Below are 22,284 nucleotides of genomic sequence, written 5' to 3' on the forward strand. Positions count from 1 at the left end.
ATTTTTATTTCATCATCTCTTACAGCATGTATCTGCTCTCCAGCAGACTCTCCCCCTCTCAGGACTTGCTGGGGGCACCCAGGTGGAAAGCAGCTTGGCAGAAAAGGAGCTGGGGGCCCCGGTGGACACCAAGCTGGACGTGATCCAGCAATGTGCCCTTGCTGCAAAGAACACAAATGTAGTTCTTGGCTGCATGAGGCAAAATATCGCCAGCAGGTCAAGAGAGGTGATCCTTCCCCTCCACCCAGCACTGGTGAGGCCACACCTGGAGGAGTGGGTCCAGTTCTGGGCTTACCAGCACAAGACAGACCTGGAGATACTGCCCTGTAGAACACAGCTACCAAAATGGTTACGGGACTGAAGCATCTCTCTTATGAGAAAAGTCTGAGAGCCTGGAGAAGAAAAGGCTCTGGGGGCTCTTGTCAGTGTCTATCAATACCTGCAAGGAACATGGAGCCAGGCTCTTTTCTGTGCTGCCCAGGACAGGACAGGAGGCAACGGGCACAACCTGGAGCACAGGAGGCTCCCCTGACCACCAGGCAGCACTTCTGTGCTGGGCGGGTGCTGGAGCCCTCTCACAGGCTGCCCCAGGCTGTGGGGTCTCCTCCTTGGAGATCTTCAGAAGCCACCTGGACGTGGGCCTGGGCACCCTGCTCAGGGTGTTCCTGCTGGAGCAGGGGCTGGACCACATGACATTTATATATATTGTGGACTTCCAACCTCCACCTTTCTGTCATTCTGTGATGTCCCACAAACACTGAGGTCTTGAAAAATATTTCCAGCAGAGCCATGGTGACGTTTTGAGCTAGCTCTGAAAGGACAGAGGACTTTGTCTGATAGACTTATGGCTATTTCTAGTTGATTATCCAAGACACTCAAATATAAAAATGGCAACAGCCACAGGTTCACTGATACATGGTAGTGATGTAGTGAAGCATGATGTACTCACAACTGGTTTCATCAAGAAGTGTTCCTGCTTCGTCTGGTGTTAAGGTCTTCTTTTTCCCCAAATTGTAGCAACTTTAGTTCACCGAGATAACGCATCTCCTGTTTCTTGTCACATAACATCTCTACGTCCTGTGGTAGAATTTTTCTAGAAAGTTTGAAGCAAATCAGTAAAAAGCCTTAGTAGCTATGGAGTTACAGTGTTCATTTAAAGCAAATGAGAATCCAAGATCCCTGACTACAAAGAATCTTTGTAATACAGCTCCAGTGAATTCAAGGTGAGGCCCACCAAGGAGACAGAGAACCTCTGAAGGGTTTGCTGTGGCCTTTTCTTGACTCTCTAAGAGTCTGTGTTCCTTGAAATCTGCAGGGCTTGGACACCCTACAAGGTTTATTCTGTAGCAATTGAGTTCGAACCTCAGGCTCCATTGAGATAACATTTGAGGATCTCAGGGAAAATTCCCTACCGTGGTTCATTTAGTGGGTTTTTGAGTGGGAGGGAATAAGGTGGGCCAGAAACTTGTGTGTGAACAGAATCGCCTCCCTGAACACCATACATGAGGAAAGTAAATTGAGACAGATTACATTTCAGAGTTTATCTTTAAAAAACTTTCTGAATAATGGAAGACTTTTGAAATATACAAATGAAAAAAAATAGAGCTATGCTGTGATTACAGAATTTAAATAATATCTCGTTCAAATCAAGTTCCAGGCACAGACAAAGTGTAAATGAAAGAGACAATGAGCTTTTCTTTGGCACAATCTCATTATTGAAAAAGATGATCCAGTTTGGGGCCAGGGGTATTCCTTTCATTCACTTAGTGAAATTTTCTGGAAACTGGTAAAACATTTCAATAATATTTCTGTGACACCTTGGCATGCGTAGATCTATGTAATGGCCAAAGTAAAGGCTGGCAATTGAAAACGGTCCTGGCAATGCTATAGTTTTTCTTCGAGACCCAGAGTAATCTGCTAGTAATCTGAGACAGTCCAGTGAGCGACCGCAGTCTTTACAGGGATACTGAGCTAGATTCTGATCCTATTAGCACCACTGTGCCTCTGATTAACTTTGGTATAACTAAGATCAGAATGTCACCCACGGTTTAAATCAGGTGTTTTGGCTGGTGGCACCTTTGCGGACCCTGTCCTGCAGAGTGATCCCAGCCAGCTAGTCTGTGTCTCATCGGAGGAGGTGGTTGTTGGAAGCACCACACAAAGTCCAGAACCAAACACCATCCTCTGAGTGTATGTTTACAGCTAACACGTAGTTATGTTGATAGCACATAGCTATTAAATAGTGGCAGTAAGTTCCCATAGTTCTCAATGAACTTCGAAAAACCAAATCCAGCCCTCAGAGGCTGAGCTACCCTTTTTTCATAATACTCTTTTTATATTGCTGTTTTCTCCCATTGCTATACCTACTATTCACCTGTCTTGGGAAATGGTGAATATTTTTGCGTTCAGTATGAATCAGGGATAATGAGATCCAGGCTCTTAAATATATTTACTTGCCTATTTCCTGTCTAGTGGGAGATAGGTATCGCAGTATCTCTGTGGATCTGAGCTGAGTGCCTTACTGGAAAAGCTGAGATTCAGACTTCATTTTCTCCTTTATTCATGGTAAAATAACTCCTTCTGGGCTAAATCTTGCTTCAAGTTAATTAAATTGATGTTAATATTCCTGGTGACTTCAAAGGAAGACAGATTCAGCTCCATATGTAATGAAAACATAACAGTAATAATTTTTCTAATACTAATTTAACTCAGATTTATAAAATGTCTAATGCTTTGTGATATTTCTACTTCAAAAACATTTCTATTTAAAGCTCCCCGCCATGATTTCACCAATTTAAGTTGATGTATCGTTTAGCTCAATACTTTCAAGAAGCTTGAGTAATGTATTTATTTTTCCACATTGACGTTTCTTTTCCTTGAGATCTGATTTTAAAAAATAGTTATCTGTCACAAGCTGACTGGAACAGAATGTGAAAATGATGCACAGTTAATAAAGATACAAAATACGTAATCTGTCAGAGCAGATCTACTGATCACGCTATGTAAATCAGCATCCTTTTGACAGCGATATGTCTGCGTGCTGTTGCTGCTCTCTGAATGGGATTTAACCCGCTCTTCTGCTAGAGAGTTTTTGTAGGTATGTCAGGTAAAGATCTAAAGAAATGTATTGTTTAAATAAATGTGTTCAAGCAAACTGTTAAGAAGCTTGGTTAATTAAAAATAAATAAATAAATTATGTAATTTATTATGTAAAGGTAAAGCCCCAAGCTTTTCTAGGCAGGCTGTATTGTAAGTAGGAGAATAAACTAAGAAGACTTCAGGCAGGGAAGTCACAGCTTCTCTCTGTGTCTCTTTTTTCTACACTTCAGTGTCACAGCCTTACCTTCCTGGAGTGCCTGCCTGGGCCAAACGTGGCTGGCTGGCTTGATCTAGCACCTGCTAAACACAGGCATCCAGTAAGGGGACATACATGGTGGAGGAGAGACTGCTGCAGTACAGACAGACGTTTTGCAGCTTCCTGGAGAAGTTCACAAACTCTCGGTGAGCTCAATTCCACACTCGGTGATGTGCTGCTAGAAGACAAGTCTCCAAAGCAGTAAGTGATGGCAGCCACTCCTCTGACACATGGCCTGCAAATCCCCCTGCATCTCAGGGCAACCACCAGAGATGCTCTTTTCCATCGTGCTGTTCCAAGCCGGGCATCGATGCTATCCACAGATCTCACAGGAGTGTTGTCGACAGCTCTTTTGGTCTTCGTGGTTTTTGCAACTCCTTCTCTTTTGTAATACAAAGTCAAATCTCATTCAGTTCTAACACAGCAGTCCATGAAGTCAGGGAGAGCAGAGCTGGCAAAGGGTTTGTTAATCTTTCCCTTTCATGGTTTAGAATGAGACTTGGGGTTCACGGGGGTGGAGGAAAAGAACCAGACCTTTGTGGAAGGTCACTTTATTCTTGCTCCCAGCAAGACCATTGGGCTCAGCCTCTTCTGGCTTTCACAAAGCTAAAGCAAGACAGGAGAGGAATAAGGAAGGCAAGCACGCAGAGGGTGGTTATGCAAACATGATCACAGAGAATGAGATTCATCCCACTTTTAATTGTAGGGGTGGCATTCATCTCCCATATAAACACGCCTCAGTTGAGGTACACACAGTTGGCTGCCTACATGAAGGCAGCACCCAAGCTCCCAGGGGGCAGCCGAGTTGAGCCTCAGCTCCGTAACACACCTCTAGGCGTACACACCGTGATTCTCTACATCTGACCCTGCTTACCGATTCGCTCCAAAGTCAGCAGTGAGAAACAGACGCTTTCAAGGCGTGATTCATCCCATCCCAAAGCACCTAAAATAGAACAATGAATCCTGCTTTATGAGTCTAGCTGATGTACCCAGATAGGCCGTGGTTACAGGCAGATGAATGCCAAGGAGTGGTTGCGTAGGCATCACACGCGTGCCTGTTACAGCTAGCACGTTGATCAATGATCAGCCCACTGACAGCTCTTTCTTGAGCTACCCACATCCCTCCCAGCACTGAACGCCCCGTCTCAATCCAGTTTTGTGGCTTAATACCCCCTGTCTGTATATGCCAACCTCTTGTGCTTGCTTTACAAGGCAATCAAAAAAGTTCTCCACGCTGTTCTTAAAAAGGAGAATTTCCTGAGCTTAAGCTGTGTTTGTGTGGAAGAGAATCTTAAAGAAAGTGATAGAAACTCCAGGACTTACGTTATTAAAATTAGACTAGGCAGAAGAGTAGGAAATGTTCTTTAGGAACCATTCCTGTCTTGGCAAAGAGAGGAAACGAATGATCTAATAGGTCTTTCCATCTGTAAGTCAGCATTCAGCTTCCAAATTGCCAGTCTCTTTCTTCCACAGTCAATACATTTGTTTGCTTTTAAAGAAGTCTCTTATAGTATCTTCTGTTTCACACGATGAAGTAAATTTGGAGCCATATTTTTATCACCTGCACCAAATGCGTCAAATAACTTGGGAACTTCTCGCACGGCTACATGCTCTTCGCTATAGTGTGCACGTTCAGTTAGACCACTCATTTGAAAGCCCATTGTAACTTGAACACGAACAAAGGATAATAATATTTTTGCAGATACGTATTTATCCCAGCTTGATAATTTGTAAAGGTCATTTAGACTCTGTCTGCACTGGGAAAATAATTTCTTATGGTAATGGGATTCAGGTCAGCATGACCCTGATATAACCCTGTATCGAAACTGGTTGGTTGACATTATAAAGAGTCAAACCCTTAGCAGCATCTGTTTTGGAAAGAGCACTAGAAAGCAAATTTCATAAAGTATATCAAAATTGGTTGCTTCTGAGTCAAGTGGATTCTAGTATCTATTCAAGCAGTTAAACCATGGTTGAGAATATTGATTGAGAAGGACTGTCAGGTCTCTCTCTGCAGCTAATTTTGCTTCAAGTATGGGGGGTGTATGAAGACAACACATCTGTTGGCCAGGTTACACGAATATTTTCAGCGTTGTTTTCACTGGTAGAGCTATTCTGCTTCAGGGACAATTTCAGAAGTATCTGAAGAGAGATGCCTCCCAGCTCTCTTTGGAAACCATTGCAGCAGATCGTCTGTGGCTTGGTCTTCCCTAGAAATGTTCCTGCTAGTTAGACTTAACGGGATCTCCCTACTTCTTCCCCCTAATATAGACAAATACCTTGGTGAATGTTTTCTAATACAAACCTAATAATTAAAATTAGTGCTATCCACCTGTTTTTTAAACAGTTCACTTTTAAACTTTCAGTGCAGACTGAAGCAGAACTATAGTGGATGATAATTTTAGCCCATAATCCTTGAGCTAGCTTAAGTGTTAGGTAGGATTGTATTGAAGGTCCTGTGGTGTCCAAATTTTTACAGAAAGGCTGCAGTGGTTCTGTTTTGGCTCAGACACAGCCTTAATTTAGAAGCAAAAGAATAAAATACTCTCCACCAGTAGGAAGGGTTAGAAATTTTGATACTCGAGGGTCAGTTTAAGCTTAAATGTCTGTTTCCCAGGATTCAGCCACCTTGACTCCATAGGTGCAAGACCCAGAAAGGCTGATTCAGCCTTTCCTTTCTGTAAGAGCTCCAAAGGCCAAATGCTGGGTCAGCCCTGATGGGGAGCTGAATACCAGAAGGATTAGTGTTTGTGTTTGTCCTAGAGATGAAACTGAAAAGCCTGAGATTTTTAGTGGCTATCGTAGATCTGTTGGCGCTTACCTAGAGCTAATGCTGTCCCTGGAGTGTCACACGAAACCAAATTAAAACAAAACAAAAGTTTTACCATCTGTTTGTACTGTCCTGCTCGTAGCTGTCCTGCGAGGTCTACAGCCTATCTCTCTGCCTGCAGATCTTTTATTTGTAGCTTCAAATCATTTTGGTCCAGAGCTTCTAGGAACTCATTACATAGCATTATCATTCCACATGCAGATTGAAGGAAAACAAATATAGCCTTAATTTTCTGAATCCATTACTCAGCTCCCTTGATTCATTTATCTGGAGGATTGAGAACGCCAGTTAATTTCTTTTCCATAGTTACATTTTCCAAAATCATTGAAAGACTAATGAGAAGCTTGTAGCTAATATTTGCGGTTTGTTTGGTTTTCCCCTGTTGTTTGAACTGCTTCCAATATGTCTAGCCAGTGACATTTCTTCACAACGCAGAATAAATACCAAAACTATAGAGGAAAGAGTTTTGCTGGAGAGAAAGGCAAATGTATTGCATTGTAAATACAAAGTTTCTCAGAGTGATCCCTCTGTCACTTCTATGGCAAGGAAATGGCAGAGCTGGAATAATTAGTTTACTGTTTATAGATATGATTCCAATTCTGTTTTGTTCAGTTTGAAAGATAGACTTGCTTACATTTCTTTTTATCCATTTTGTTGTTGTTGTTGTTGTTGTTATGAAAGATTGGATGAAAGAGAAATTTTAATTTTTTGGGGGGCTGTCTGCTTTTATATTATTATGAGAAATGTTAGTTGTGAGACCAACCCACACGACCCTGAGTTTAGGCTTTGGGCCCCAAGCTGTTACATTTATTTATAATAAAAGAGGACCTCTGCTCTTGAACTGTTTGCAATCTAAATAGACGAGGCAGAATTATCGTCCTCATTACAAAGGTGGAATACTGAGGCACAGAGCAGTTCAGAGTATAACTTCAGCAAGGTGGCTTCAAGATGGTAGGCAGTGAAGCATTATCAGGGCAGCAATCTACATGCGTGCTAATTAGCCGGGATGGATGCTGCAGTTTCATGTTTATATGGCATCTGAGATGCTACCTAGTTTTTACACACATTGATGTGCAGTGCCCAGCATTAGCCAGCTTGGAGTATTACGCATTGCACGTCCTGAATCTACGACTAGCGCTGTGTGGTCAGCCTCACTGCCACTGCTTTATTTCCTCCTCTTCTAAGTTTGGTAGGAAAAATATTACTGACACAGCAATTTAGGGAAGGGATCTTTAGAGGCCATATGGTCCAACTGCTTGCTTGAACAAGCTAGCTTCAAAGTTCAGTCAGACTCCCCAAGGCTTCGTATGAAAACTCATCTTCCGAAGACTTTTCCCTTAAATTTAGTCAGAACTTCCCTTCCTTTGTGTCCACTGCTTCTTGTCTTTTTGCTGGGTATCTCCAACCCCATTAGGCAGCTGTAGACAGCGACTGAGATCCTTCCTTAGCTTTGTCTTCCGCAAGCTGAACAAACCCAGATCTCTCATCCTCACCCCTAACCATGCTGGTGTCCCTTCACCGAGCTTGCTCTAGCACATCAGGGTCTTTTCTTGCGCCGGGGCAACAGAAACCTGTGAGAGAAGATATTAATCCAAATATATTAAGATATTAAGATATTAATCCAAAATCACATTCTTTGGAAGTGGTAAATTGTGTTCTAGAAGTCGTCTCCCTTGGGTCCTGGTGTGGTGGACTTTTTGCCTGCATTTCTGAGCATAAGCTACCATTTTCCTCGCCCTCACAACTAATTCTCTACCAGTTTGTGGTGTATATCCTGATGAGCTGGAGCTCTTCCCCGTGTACACCTCCTCTCTACTTTGTTTGTCATGGCTAGCGATGCACAGGAGCATTTGCTGTGACATGACCTGCTGAGCTGTGCAGGCTGCTGTTTATTTTCGTTGTTTTTTCCAGTGTGCTGTTGGTTTTGCATGTTCTGCACACTTTTGGATTAAAATTACTAGACAGCACTTGTTGGTTCAGTGAGGGGAAAGGTCAGTATTTGTAAAATATCCTTAGTTTGCTCTCATTATTTGTTCATAGAAAAGTGGTTGGGTTTCAAAGTAAAACTGAATCCTTCTCCAAGGATGCTGGTGTGGGAAATGTGTGTTTTCTGTTTGTTGTTGTTTGTGACATCCATGAATTTGTATGTTTGCAGAATTTGTGCTTTCTCTTTATGGGCAATTTAGTGTTTTGGCCTTCAAGGGGAGTTCTTTGCACACATATGGAATTTATTACACATGATTTGTAGAGCCTTTGTAGATTTTAAAAGCAGTGAAGAATGGGATTTCACAGTATAGGAACTATGAACTAAACTATGAACTAAACTAAAACACCCTCAAAATTTGAAAACTGTTTGTCTTCCTAAAAATGGAAGTGCACAGTTTGTAAAAAGTGCAGGCTGCACGGGTTTTAGCTAAAGAAAATGAGATATTCAGCTGCTAAACTTTGAGGTTTGGGATTTCTGCAAAACCTCATAATGACTATGACCAATTTGTCTTTTTTTGCAACCTCTGAGGAATTTTAAAAGTCAGAGTCATGTGGTTGCAACGTAATGTTTGGGAAGGAGGGTTCCCCTGCTTTTCCAGGCTGCTGTTTTGGATGTTTTGTTGTCAGGATAGAAAGACGTGTTGTGGGAAGGTCTTGTGGTGAGCCACTGCTCAGGAAGGTGAGCTCTGCAGAGCCTTGAAAGCTGAGACTAATGGACTTTCTCCTTGATAAAGATACACTAGATCCCAGCGTGGGAGGAGGTGGACGTCATGCAATAGCTTTGAAAGAACATTCTTTAAAACATTGCTTTCCTACTTCTGTAAATTGGTTTCAGTGATTCCCTTGGTCATTCTCTTGGCCCTTTTGTTGTTTTTGCCTCTCTTACAATTCTCTGCCAACCCTAAACCACTTTTCCTGTATTTCAAAGGCTTTTCTGAAGATATGGGACATCCCTTGTTTTAATCTTCTCTTCCAAGGTCTTCATATGCTGTACAGTTGCTAACACCAGTATCTTTGAGGATCTCAGTGCCACTGCTGGGTACAATAAGATGAAAAATAACAATGCTATCTGTTGTTTGATGCCTATGGCAACAAATATTTAGAAATGGCAAATGGAATCCTTACCCAGTCCACATTACTTCTGAACTCATGTGCACTCATGCCTCTTCCTCATTCACTTTTTGGGGAGCTTCATACAGTCCCAGTACGTTCAGAGTGTCTGAGTCAAAATAAACCATACACAGAGCATGTGGGTGAACAATTGGATCAGAATAGCATAAAAAGCTGCGTGGAGATGGTCAGTGTAGTTCAGAGCACACATGCAAGTACCACTTTATTGCTGTTACAAAGCAATACAGTAATTCCCCACTTAAATCATCCTGAAAACTGCCCTGTGCAGTTTTCCTGTGCAGTTTTCCATTTTCCCTGAACGAAGTCCAGTTTACAAGAGGTAAAAATCCTGAAAGAGCAGTGTCAGAGAAGTGCAGGTTGGAATTAGATGGATACAGTTCTTTCAGGTGGAGAACTGATGATTTTGAATTTGTTTTTCCTATTTTGACTCAGAACACACAGAACTGCAAACAGGACTATTTTCTTAGAGTCATTGGGAACGGCAAGACTTATGTACACAATAGTTTGTGAGGAAAAAGTATTTTCCATCTATGTCAGGTACACTTGCCAGAAGCAGCTGTAGCTCTTGCACAGGCTTTTGAATTTGCAATCTCACTTGGAGTCATAGAACCATTTACCTAAATTTTTCCTCACAAACTATTGTGTGCAATAGTTCTGGACACAAGCACAAAGAAATAGTTCTGTTTACAGATGTGTGTTCTGCGTCAAAATATGAAAAACGAACTTCAAAATCACCAGTTCTCCAACTGAAAGTGCACAGGCTTTAAATGTGTAGTAGCCTCACATCATAGGGGCGTGTATGTAGTACATACATAGATGTCATTTTTCTTATTTAAAACACAGATTAGGGCAGGAAGGGTTGGTGAAACTCGGGGTGCCTCAGAGCGGCCTGCAGGAGGGCTGCCCCCACTGCCACCATCCATTACCCACAGCGGTGCTGTGGAGAAGAAAAAAAGGGTATAAATTTACTTCAAAATGCAAAAAATTAGTGTGAATGACTCCCTCCTTGGCTATGTCTGACTGGACAAACGCCGAGCCCCGGAGCCACCCGTGCCGGGAGGTTTTCGGATGGCGCTGCCCGTCCCGCAGCCGGGCCCTGTCAGGGAGCCGGGCATGGCCCCGCCGCCTCCCCCACAGCCCCCGCACATGTCCTCGCCTTCCCCTCGGCCACAACCCGAAGGGAACCGGAGCCGACACCTCAGCAGCACCGTGCTGGGGCTGGGGGCTCCGGGCTCCCTCCCTCCCCTGCCTCCCCGCCCCTGCCCTGCATTGGCTGCGGGCGGCTGACGGGCAGCCGGGGAGGCCGCTGGCAGCCGGCCGCGGAGGGGCATGCCTGCACCGGAGGGTCCGTGCCGAGCCGAGCCGAGCCGTGCCGAGCCAAAAAGGGGCCGCCAGAGCCGCTCCTGAGCGCCGAGATGGGGGTGGAGATCGAGACCATCTCTCCGGGAGACGGTACGGGACCTGCCGGGGAGCGGGGGGCAGCCCTGCGGCTGCCGGAGGAGCTCCGAGGCCGGGGGGGGAGCAGCAGCAGCCGCCAGGCTCCCGGCTGCAAGCGGAGGAAAGGGGGGTGGATTTATGGTTTTTTCATCCGGCAGACGCTGGAGCTGAAGGAATTGGGGAGCTGGGGGCAGCCCTGCCCCAAAACTTTGCCCGGTTCCTTGCCCCCGGCTTGGCGCTGGGGTCCCCTTGGCGGAGCCAGGTCGGGTCCCCGTGCTGTGCCACCGTGCTGGAATACACCCAAAGGTCTGTTCTGCCGCTGTTCTTTTAAAAATTATTCATTTTATTCCTTTATTTATCGGAGAAGAACGCGATTTCTAGCATACAGCCGTGAGCATCCATCCAATAGCCCAGGTTCACCCTTGGCTGATAAATAATTTGCCCAAGTCCACCTGCAGCTCAACTTTCGTGGCCCCCTCTCTTTTCCTTTTCGGCTTGGGATTTTGTTTTGGCTTCTCCCTCCGTGGTCTTTGGCTCCGGGGATCAGATCTGGCTCCTGGGTGTAAAATCAGAGCCCTTGCAAGGGGGTGAGCAGCGGTGCAGGGAGCATAAAGGGTGGAAGTCAACCTCGTAACAGTACGTGTTAGCTGTGAAATACATCAAGGCTGTCTTTGTCAGCAGTACGGTCTTCCACAGAAGGGTCTATGGGTTATTTCTCTTGGTTGCAAGTCTTAATCAAAATCAGCTGACTTTAAAACGCTGTCGTAAAACCACAGCTCGTCACTGGTCTCGGGAATCTCTGCTTCTAATTCAGCTTTGATGTGAATTTATGTAGCTTCGCTGACTTTGCTCACACGGTGTGATATGTGACGGTGAGGTCTGAGACTCCCTCTTTCTGTTCTATATTTAACAGTGCATCCTCTGAATAACACCTATTTTACCAAGTATAGGGTTTGTTTTGCATAACTTTCCTCAGGTTAGGTGTCTAGTCTAAAGCAGTCCTCCCTTTTTTTTTAATTTTTTTTGTGTGGGGGGGTGTTTTTTTTTTTGTTTTTTTTCCTTCTGTAGTCTTGTCTCTCCCAGGCTAGGCTGGGTTTCTCTTAAGGCACTATGATTTCTCCATTGGCAATCTTCTCTTGGAAGCAACGTCTTCTCCATTTCGTGTTACGGATCTCGGTTCATCATAGCCTGCTCTCCTGCTCATGGTGTTTCTGGCATCCAAGTCCTAAGTACACAGCTGATGTGTTATTAGTGTTTTACACCCTGTCATGAATAACTTGCTACCATTCAGACCAAGGAGGCCAGAGAACCAAATTAGATATGAGCCATGGTTTCTATCTGAATCCTCCTTTTCTAACTTTCTGACAAGGGTGTTCATTAATGATCAGGCTCATTCATACTTCTGAGCCTGGGCTCAGCCCTGGCCAACATTGCTTTCGAAATCAAGGTTAGCTGCTTCATTATGCAATTAGCACCTATGTGAGCCTGGAAGGTCTTCCCCTGTCCTGTAATGCCTTTGACAGTACCTATAGCAGGTAACATGGAAATAGTAATTCCATTTTTCAGTGGTAAGTGTAAAATTTAAGCATTCTTTTCCTTTCAGTATGAACATTTGAGGGGTAGGTACCAGGCTCTTACAAGAGCTCAGTGTATCATTGCTTTACTGTTGCTTGACACTACAAGACTAAACTGCCTTTGTATGTGAAATCTTTTTTGTAAAACCCTTCTTTGCTAATTAGAGATGCCCTTGCTAGAACTGTCTCAAGTGAAAGGCGTTAGAAATGTGAATACAAATAGATTTTTTTGTAATGTCAAACTAAGATGTTACATGGAAAAATCATACCAAAAAAAATCTGAGAATTTTAAGGTTATATTTCACGAAGTTTTGACAGTCCTTTTGCACTTACAGAATGTAAATGTATATGTAATGCACACACATACAGGGAAAATTACATTACTGTGATGAAAATACTATTTGGTCTAACAGCTAAATAGGAGCTAAGCTGTAATCTTCTACCCGAAGCTCTACCTGTTCCTGCCCTGCATATAACTGATGTGATAAGGCGAAGTCAATACAAATCTCAGTCTAGCATTTTCCTCCTACAAGCTAAACCTGCCTAGCTCAATCAGAGAAGATAAAAGCATAACCTTTTATGATTTTAACAGGACGGACGTTTCCAAAGAAGGGTCAGACGTGTGTGGTGCACTACACAGGTAAGGCATCATCTGAATATTCTCTCAGTAGCAGCTTATAAGTACTTATAAGTAGCCTTATGCTTAAAAGTGTTTTGTCAGTTCTAATGTGGCTGTATTTTTTGCTTTGCTCTGCTGTTCATAATCAATTTGCTTGTGTTGTGATGGGTTTCCTGAATATTTGACTTCTAGCTGAGCTGTTCAGGCTACAGGAGCTAGATGTGCCTGCTCGTAGATTTGCCAGGTGTAGTGTTTAATGGTGAGAAGTTGACAGATGAGACCGTGGACCTGATTCTCGAAGTCATTACGCCAGCGAATGAAATTGAGCATGAAGCAGTGAAAATGCTGGGTTCATATTTTTCCAGCCTCTGATCTTGATACAGACAATTAATGATTGTTTATATCTTGAGAGCATGTGTCTATGTATTGGCAGTAAAATTCATTCCAGTTTGAAGAGATCAATACAAGGTCTATTTAACACCTGCTTTATGGACTTGCATGAATCTTAAGTGGTGAGTTGGCTAATGGAGCTGTTTATACCACACCTTTACACAGAGGGAAAATGTCCTTTAAATCAGTTTGTAGCATTGTGCTTTGTATGTAGTTATATAAATTGTCAAAAGAATGCGAAGACTTCTGCAGCCTGAGTCCGGAGCTGTGAAGTTCACATCAAGTGCTGCCATTTTATGCGGTCTTTTCCTTAATTATGTAAAATAAAGGGGATGTGGGGATTGACAGCTATTGTTCTGGGCATGGATCCACGAAGTAATGTTTTCCTCCAGGATTCTGTATTATAGGGAAGTAATCCCTGGTAACTGCTGCTTTGCTTCAGTTTTGTACTTAATAATTAGTTATAAGCTATAGAACTCATTATTACTAATGAAGTAAGCCTATTTATATTTTCCAGGAAGCTTTTTGACATACTTTCAATAATATCTCTCCTCAGAAGGTTATGTGGGAGTTAGCGCACTGGCTTGGGATATAGGATATCAGGGTTTAAGCTTTTTTGTATATATTCAGAGTATTGTGATATAAGGGTTTCCAGTTTGAATTATAATAGTGGGCAAGTTAAACACATGGGTCTCCGTGCCAGTCGCAGCTCTTACAGACATTCCTCTGTAACTTGGATCTGAAAATAGATGTTTTGAAACTATTTTTGTGAAGATGCTGAAAGATATGTTTCTGTTCCAGCCCAAACTTCCAAAGTTTTCATGAAACAAAATTGTCACCTCCCACCTCCAGTTAGTTCTAGATAAATTTAAATGTCAGAACTGAGATAGGGGAAAAAACTTAGAGGTGACAATGTAGCTGTGGTCTGTGGCTGCCACAAAGTGCAGTTCTGCTGGATAACTTTGAAGAGAGTGTGAATGATGAATATGGAAAGATAACAAGATGCTGCATACTCTTATCGTTAATAGATAACACCTTAGATGAGGCTATCACAAGCCGGCTTTTGATATAAAAGACTTCATGAAAACTCATTAAATCAATCTCCAGCCTAAACTGTGCTTTCTCCATATACCTTGCTAGTGGTGCTGCGCAACCTCTCTAACTCTCAGATTAGAACAGATATCAGAAAAGCTCATGATCTCACTTTCAGTGCTGCTGCAATGTTTAAGCAGTCTTTGGTAGTAATATTTTAAAAGGGAGCCCATGGTTAGTAGATCACGTGTTTTATTCCAGTGGGGAAAGTTGAAATGTAAATGTCAAATTTTAATTAGGATTATGTTATCTGAATACAGTGTAAGTTCCTTTCATACTGATGTTTTTCCAGATATGTCTGGGATTCGTCTTGAAATGATCTGTCCTATTTATATGACCTTACTAGGCCACACCGTACTTAATGTTTATCCTCCCCACACTCATAGGAGTCCTGTTTTAGCAGGTGGGTACCCAAGTTACAGAAATATCCAGAACATCTCTTTCCTCACCTAAAATTGGAGGCAGGAAGAGTTGAGACACCTAGATATGAGGACATGATCCAGAAATCCTGCTTTCGCAAGCTGCTAGAAGCACGTAAAGCCTGCAAGTTGGCTCGGTGTTGAGCCTGTATGGTGCTCTGAAGCTAGGCACAAATGCCTGTTGAGAGGTGTTGCAGCAAGAGAAGCGAGGGAACCGTGCACTGACCAGGTGCCACCAAAGCCTGGAGAAAAGGCATTTGGTTCCCCAGGGGAACCCAACCTCATCAGGGTGCTGTGAGCATGAAGCGCAGCAGTAACAGCTGTTTTCAGTCAAAAACGCTGCCTGTAGGAGCCAGCTTTATGTAGGCTGGCTGAACAGTTGCTTCAGACAAGGCAAACCTGTGTTAGTTCCCTTTTCCACCAGACAGGAGTCATAGCTGTTTTTGCCACAACCTTAACTTGCAGCCATCACATTCTTGGGAGACGAAAGCTGACGTGAAGAGGTGCAGGAGCCGTGGGCAAGAAAAGGAGCAAGCAAGAGAGTGAGTAATTGGTTCAGGCACTCGTGAGAGTGCTGGAAGAGTTGTGCTGCAGTCCCTGTCTTCAGAATTAGTTCTGTACTTTTTTTTTTTATCCAGTGACTTATTTTTTTTTCCCCACTGTCATCACCTTGGCAACTTGCTTGGCCACGTAACTTCTTGCAGCAGGCCCTCCCGCTCTCATACCAGTGCGCACACAGTGTGGTGGTGATGTCCTTAGCACAGTTGGTTCCTTGCTTCCCTGGAGGGCTCGGTTTTTGGAATAGGTTTAGGAGAAACATTGCTTGTTCACGAAGTATTTGTGTCTTGAGAGTTTCCGGTAAGGAGGAGGAGACCAGAAGGGGCTTGCTTCTGCCAGAGCAAGTTACGAATTTTCAAGGACTCTATTTTTTTTTTTTCCAAGGGCTCTATATTTTTGTCAAGGGCTCTATTCTGCCTTCCTTCCCCATCTTCCCTTCCCTTGCCAACAGTCTCGTAGAGGTGTGTTTGCCGTAGGATGAGGAGTGATGGTAGAGAGAGCATGGGCAGGAGTGGGCTGCTACCACTACAGGAGAAAAAGGGCTGCAGCTTGCTTCTGAAGTGTATTTGGGAAAAGGTTTTTAGGAGCAAGCTGTCTGTTAGGGTTTGTCCTGACAGTCCATCTGCAACAGGTTGGAGGTTGAGCATCCCAGCCTAACACAGAAAATGCCCAGAGAGGACCACAGGCTGCCGCCCTAGGTATTTGGCAGAACTTTTGAGTCCTGTCTGGTCATCCTGTGCACCTTCCCATTCGTGCATCTTCAAGGTAGGGATTCACCAGGGTAGTTTCTAGTCTGACAACCGTACGTGTTCCTGAGAAGTGGGAAGTGAGAACTGGAATCTCCTCAAGATGAGGGAGAACTGTGACTGAGCTTTACACTTCCGTCAGCGCTGCAGCTATTATGCTGTTAAATGTGGCAGCTCTGCCTCTTTTCTCTCCTCATGCAATTAGATGCATAACCTCAGGAGCAGACTTTGTGGTCTGACTCACAAATGTGTTTTGATGCCTTAGTGGATAAACCTAAGTTCCAGTGGCAGCAGGCGTTAAGGTGCAACCTCACTAGGGAACGGTTTAGAAGGAACCTCTAGTTTAATCAATTTTCTCTCTTTTTTTCTCCTTTTGTGGTGATTACATAGGAAGACTGTGATAGAATATGAAGCTGGGTCTTAGTATATGACTGAAGAAAGTGATCAAATTCCCCTATGTTTTATCTTTCTCAAGAAATTGTAGAGCTTAGTGCTATGGTTTAGTGGAGGACTTGTTAGTGTTAGGTCAGAGGTTGGACTAGGCGATCTTGGAGGTCTGTTCCAACCTAGATGATTCTGTGAAATATAATTTCTTCTTATCATCCGGCATCTATGCTGTGTCTCAAAAGCTACCTGACCCAGCAAAGTAATGGGATTAGTAGATATGGTAGTGAGTTGGCATCGAAACGCATTTCCAGCAGCAGTGGTTTATGTCATGTTTGTGTCGTAGATTTCTTGAAGCAAGCTTCTGAAAGCTTTTGGCAATCTGCTCCCTCCTTCTGTTTTCTGTCTGCAAAATGATAGTTGTACTTCGTGTGCCTCGTACGTTGATAGATTGCAAGCAATTTGGGATATGAACTGCCTCCTTCTTCATGCCTAATGTAATAGCGTCCTAATCGTGATTGGGTCTTCAGGTTACGTTGCAGCACTGATGGTAGTACCAATAAACAAATTACACTATCATTAGTCCTGGAGTGTATCAACAGAATTGAGGCATTTTCTGCAGTTTTCTTTCCTGTGATTTAAATTTGTTTGCTCTGGCAGCAGGAATTAGCAGTGCAGAATATTCAGAGATTCATGAAGATGATGGAAAAACGTGACTTTCAGCGAGAAATGCCCCTAAACACGACAAAACCTTTGCTGAGTTTGTGAATGCTTTGGCTGTACGGTAAAACCAGCATTCTGGGAAGCTGACTCCTGTTTCTGGCCCTCCTGTCTGCTGACAGCGTGCCCTCAGATAAGTTTTTTTGTACATAGGTCCCCAATTTGCTCTTAACAGTAAGAGGGCAGCTTTTTTTCAAGTTATTCAGAGCTGACATTCTCCTGTGTCATCCTATGTAGCCTGTAGTAAAGGTGAATTAATTCTTAACCACTTCGTCTTTTTCCTTGCCCACCTGTAAATCTGTGGTGATAATACAATTACCCTTTTTTCAGAAGAAACTAGATGTTCAGTATTTGTAGCGTGCTGGAACAGACTTCTAGGAGTAAGACCACGAAGGCACATTTAAATCATTAATTACTTAATAAAGTGAGCTTCTAACAGAGATCTTCCATGGACGTTTTTGGCTTAAGCAATGGCCACAAAATTGCACCAAATACTGATAATTTTTTAATTTATTTTCTGTAAATGCATAAAGTGAAATTCCCTATTGAGGTAAATGAATACCACTCCATTTATTTTGGATATGCTGTATGGATTCATTCTGTTTTAGCAATCAGGCCTATACTTAAAGCAGAACTTTTCGTAACGATCTGGGGACAGACTCAGATCATCTTCTTTTTCCATATGTTGCTTTATACTCTTTCTTTTTGTTTCTTTAGCTTTGGCAGTGGTATAATGTTAGAGTTATGCTTGTATCTCTGTAGTTGAAAGCCTTTTTTATTTTTTTAAAACCTTTTTAATAACAAAAGCAGACTGTATAGATGCACATTAACAATTTATAGAATATGGCTGATTCACTGTGATTTAAAGAGCATATTCCATTTAACACGATACAAATATAATGCAGTTCCCTTGAAATAACACTTGCCAAGAAGAAAAGAGATCTGCCTATTTTTCTTGGATCAATATCAACCCAGTTTAAAGTGTATCCAGTAGTAACCAGAGATTTGCCTATACAGACACACTCTCAAAAGACTAAGGTAAGTCCAGAATAACTTTGCAGAGTGACGTATACTCATATATGAACCTCAATATCTGCATAACTGGATGTATACCAGCTTAGTATGAAAGTATTTTGTACCAGGTGACTACAGGAGCGTGCTGTTTCTCTGGTCCCGTTTTCTGAAACATCTGCACAACTTCAGTGAGAGCTGTGCATGTGTGTCTGCGAGGAAACTAAGGAGGGAATTTAATCAAAATTATTTGTCTCCAGGAAGCTGTCTAGATGGTTTTCGAAGAGAATAGTGAACAATGCAATTAGAGCTAATGTTAATAAGAATTGTATTCTAAGAGACATTATAATTGAGCCTTGAAATAGAGCCAGATAAATTTTGCTTACCTAGAAAGAACTTAATTGTTTTATCAAGCGTGTTCACAAGATATATTATACCAGGAGAGTGTGATATCTGTCCGTCTCTTGGAATCTGCCAATTCCCATACTTTTTTTAACTTGAAGTAATCTCTTCAGATTGTCCTGGCTTAAAAGATGAAAGCCTTTTACTTTACTCTGAAAAGATATTTGAGGCACCTAAGCACTTATAAACATCCTTTTTCGTCAGTGAGTCATAACTGCAAAAAGTAGTTTTGACTCTTCAGTGAAGAACATGTTCCTTTGATGCCCTACAGACACAATTTGTGAATCTTAAAACTCTCAATAAAAGCAGTAAAGTTTTCATCTTTGCTTGTTTAATGCAGACTGGTTACCTTTAGAAATATTTTAGTGGCATATTCAGTCCGATAGTGATTGTGGAGTCCTGACGCAAAAGTTTGAGGAGGAGAGATTTCTCCTAGGCATTTTGCTGCCAGCTTAGTGACTGATGTCAGGCATATTACTTGTGCCTTCAGTTTTGAAATCTGACAAGAAAGAGGACTGCGCCTCACAAAATTGTCTTGAAATTAATGCTTGCAAGTGCCATGAGACTCCTATAAGAAGAGACTATTGACGTGAAAAAATGATTTGATGAATAAAAAGGGTGCAGCCACTTGTAAGAAGAAATGTAGTAGCTTCAGCAGCTAAATTAGTGAGTTTAAATTGAACATATCAGATTGTTGGCTGATGGAAAAGGATCAGAGTAATAAACCAGAGCCTCAAGTTTCCCAGTTCCTCCTCTGCACTGAATGCTCTGTTAGCATGCAGTGTACCCATTGGTTTCAGTGAAATTAATTCTCGTATTAGATGCTATTTAATGTGGGTAAGTGAAACGGAAAAGAAGCTTGAAATTATCCAACAGCATTTTTACAGGCAACCTCTGCTGCAAAGGTATGGTTTGACTAAGTGTTGGACATCTCTCCCCTCAAAGGTGATCCCTGTGGCACTGAGGTGTTACTTGGACAACTGCTAATGCTCTTTGCCCAAAGAAAGGGAAGATTGGGATAGCCTGTAAACTGTCTTACATTCATTTTGGAAAAAGACAGAATGAGATTTTTATTTTTTTGTCTTGCAGAGTAAAGGAGATTATAGATTTCTTCAAGAGAACATACACAGGCACTTTTTTTTTTTTCCCCAGACAGACACTTCCCTGCCAGTATGAGACATGCTGAATAATTTGGTGACTGCTAGGTTCTGTTGTGGAGCACGTACTGAATTCTATAGGATTTTTTTTCATGGAGGTGCTGTAGCATCATGCTCTATTCCTACTGTGCATAGAAGTGAAATTGCTAGCAAATAATTAAACCTCCTACTCCTACCTCACAAAAACCTGAAAGACATTGATTTCAGGTTAAAAAAAAAAAGTTTGAAAATCAGATTATGTATTGTAACAAGGAACCAGTAGCCTCTGAGCATCAATTTTTTGAAAGTGCGGAACTGATCCAAACAGTTCTTTTAGAAAATTAAATCGCTATTTTCAAACAAAATATTTTTACTGTATCCTCATCACACTTGTTTTCAGTGATCCTAATGTGGCACTCTGCGTACTTACAGCTCATGTATATATTTAATGACCAGGATCTGATAGGTTTGCATCAGTTCTTGATAATTAGAATTCCAGGTCCTCACAAGACTGAGCAATTCTTTGAATTTTTTTTTTCACAATTTATTAGAAAACAAACAGCTGTTGGAATTGGGGCTACCTAGTGCAGTAAATAGTGTTTGTTAGTGCAACGTGCGAGTGGTTACAACATCATCTAAATGAGAAACTCTATCAGCAGGCAGCAGTGATAGGCTTGTCTCTTTTTATTGACAAAATAGAACTGACATCACCGTATTTACCTAATTAAGAAGTCTAAATTGAGAGCTTAGTTACCTTAGGCTACCTAAATGGTTAGCCTTCGGACGTGCCTCTCTCTCTATTGATCAGATAAAGAGCTTAATCAGGTTCCTAAGCCAGGTAGCTCAGCCAGGCAGGGCTTGTGGAAGGGGTGATATTTTTTTAGTTAGACAACGCGCAGCGTCATCTCTCTGGGGAGGATGTACGGCACCCACATTTCAGGTGTGTCACCCGAGCAGTTGCTGCGTGTCCAGGGATCTCTGCAGGCCGGTGCTCTTCGGACCTCCTTGGGTTGGAGCTCCCAGGGAAAACCACTGGCGAGGAGCTTGTATGATGCCCGTCTTTTGGCACCAGTAAGCGACTGAATTGGAGGCCTCGGAGGAAACCCGCCCTGCTGTGGGAAGCAGTGATGCAGCATTGGCACGCGTTCTGCTGAGCCTCGCCGAACCGGCGCCAGGGGCCTTCTGAAGGGGCTCTGTATTCAAAGCGACATCTCGCAATTGAGATGTATTATTTCACTTTGGTTACTTCAGGGCGTTGTAAATCTTGATTTTTTTCAAGAGACTGCTGGCTGCAGAAGTCTGTACTCCCTTGCACATCGCTCAGCATGAAGGATTGTATATGATGTGGCCGTGGCAGATCATTGTAACTGAGGCAGCAGCAAGTCCATGCAATCAACACAGTCCTTCAGTTCCCATCCAGCATCTCAGGTCTCCCAAAACTCAGTGTTACAGCAGTGGTTGCAAGGCCCGTTTGATTTGTAATTCTCCCTCTGTCTCTGTTCATGGTTTTCAAAGTCTGGTTTCCTCTCCCAGACCTTTTGCATTAATCCTGCATAGTTACTGCTTCTCTTTGGTCTCTTGCTGCTCTAAATCACTTCCCTTTGCACATTTACTGATGCAACTACCTTGATTTAGCAAGATTGACAACTTTTGTTTTGTTCTCAGTGAGAAATTGAAGAGTTTTGGTTTGGTAAGGGTGTTTTCCTCCTGGGCAGAGGAAAAGACCTAACGCTTGTGGGGTGCATCAAGCACAGCATTGCCAGCTGGTCGAGGGAAGGGATTGTCCTACTCTTCTCTGCCCTGCTGTGGCCTCACCTTGAATACTGTGTACAGGTTTGGGTGCCACAATATCAGGACATAGAACCATTAGAGTGTGCCCAAAGGAGGGCTATGAATATGATGAAGGGTCTGGAGGGGAAGGCGTGTGAGGAGCGGCTGAGGCCCCTTGGTTTGTTCAGCCCAGAGCAGAGCAGGCCGAGGGGAGGCCTCATGGCGGCCTGCAGCTCCCTCACGAGGGGAGCGGAGGGGCAGGCGCTGAGCTCTGCTCTCTGGGGACAGCGACAGGACCCGAGGGAACGGCATGGAGCTGGGACAGGGGAGGGTCAGGTACACAAAAGGGGAGGGAAAGGTACCCAAAAAAAAAAGTACATAAAACAAAAACAACAACATGATGGAAATCAGGCTATAATACTACAAGGGATTATAGTTACAGTAATTTAGGTTTTTGTTCTTCTCCATGGATAAGTTTCTGTTATGGTTCTACTGGGATTTCCAGTAGAAGAGGAGGGTCTGGTACTTTAGGAGGTGAAATCTAGTGATATCTAGGGCACATAAAAGAAAATAGAAGATGAGTCACACAGTGGACAAGTTCTTGAGGCATCACTGTGAAGCATTGCTGCTTTCAGACTGGAATGCACAATTTTCACCCTAAAGAACTGAAGCAATTTTTTTGTTTTTGTTGCGAAAGCTGTAATTTTGGTTGAAAAGCTTCTCC

At 42.9% G+C, this 22,284-nt stretch overlaps 1 protein-coding gene across 2 annotated transcripts in view; it reads left to right on the forward strand.

Moving 5' to 3' along the window:
- The first annotated feature begins 10,496 nt into the window (after positions 1 to 10,496).
- Positions 10,497 to 22,284, forward strand: part of FKBP1B (FKBP prolyl isomerase 1B) — a 44,770-nt gene continuing 32,982 nt past the window's right edge. The window contains exons 1-2 of one of the 2 annotated variants that reach the window (XM_048065729.2): positions 10,497 to 10,754; positions 12,906 to 12,953. In XM_048065729.2, coding sequence (XP_047921686.1) covers positions 10,718 to 10,754; positions 12,906 to 12,953 — 85 coding nt within the window. In that variant the 5' untranslated portion in view covers positions 10,497 to 10,717. Of the gene's footprint in view, positions 10,755 to 10,867; positions 11,046 to 12,905; positions 12,954 to 22,284 lie in introns of those variants that run through there. The other variant, XM_066995030.1, reaches the window with a different exon arrangement.

This window comes from Anser cygnoides, chromosome 3 (genome assembly GCF_040182565.1).
Source record: "Anser cygnoides isolate HZ-2024a breed goose chromosome 3, Taihu_goose_T2T_genome, whole genome shotgun sequence".
Classification (NCBI taxonomy): Eukaryota; Metazoa; Chordata; class Aves; order Anseriformes; family Anatidae; genus Anser; species Anser cygnoides.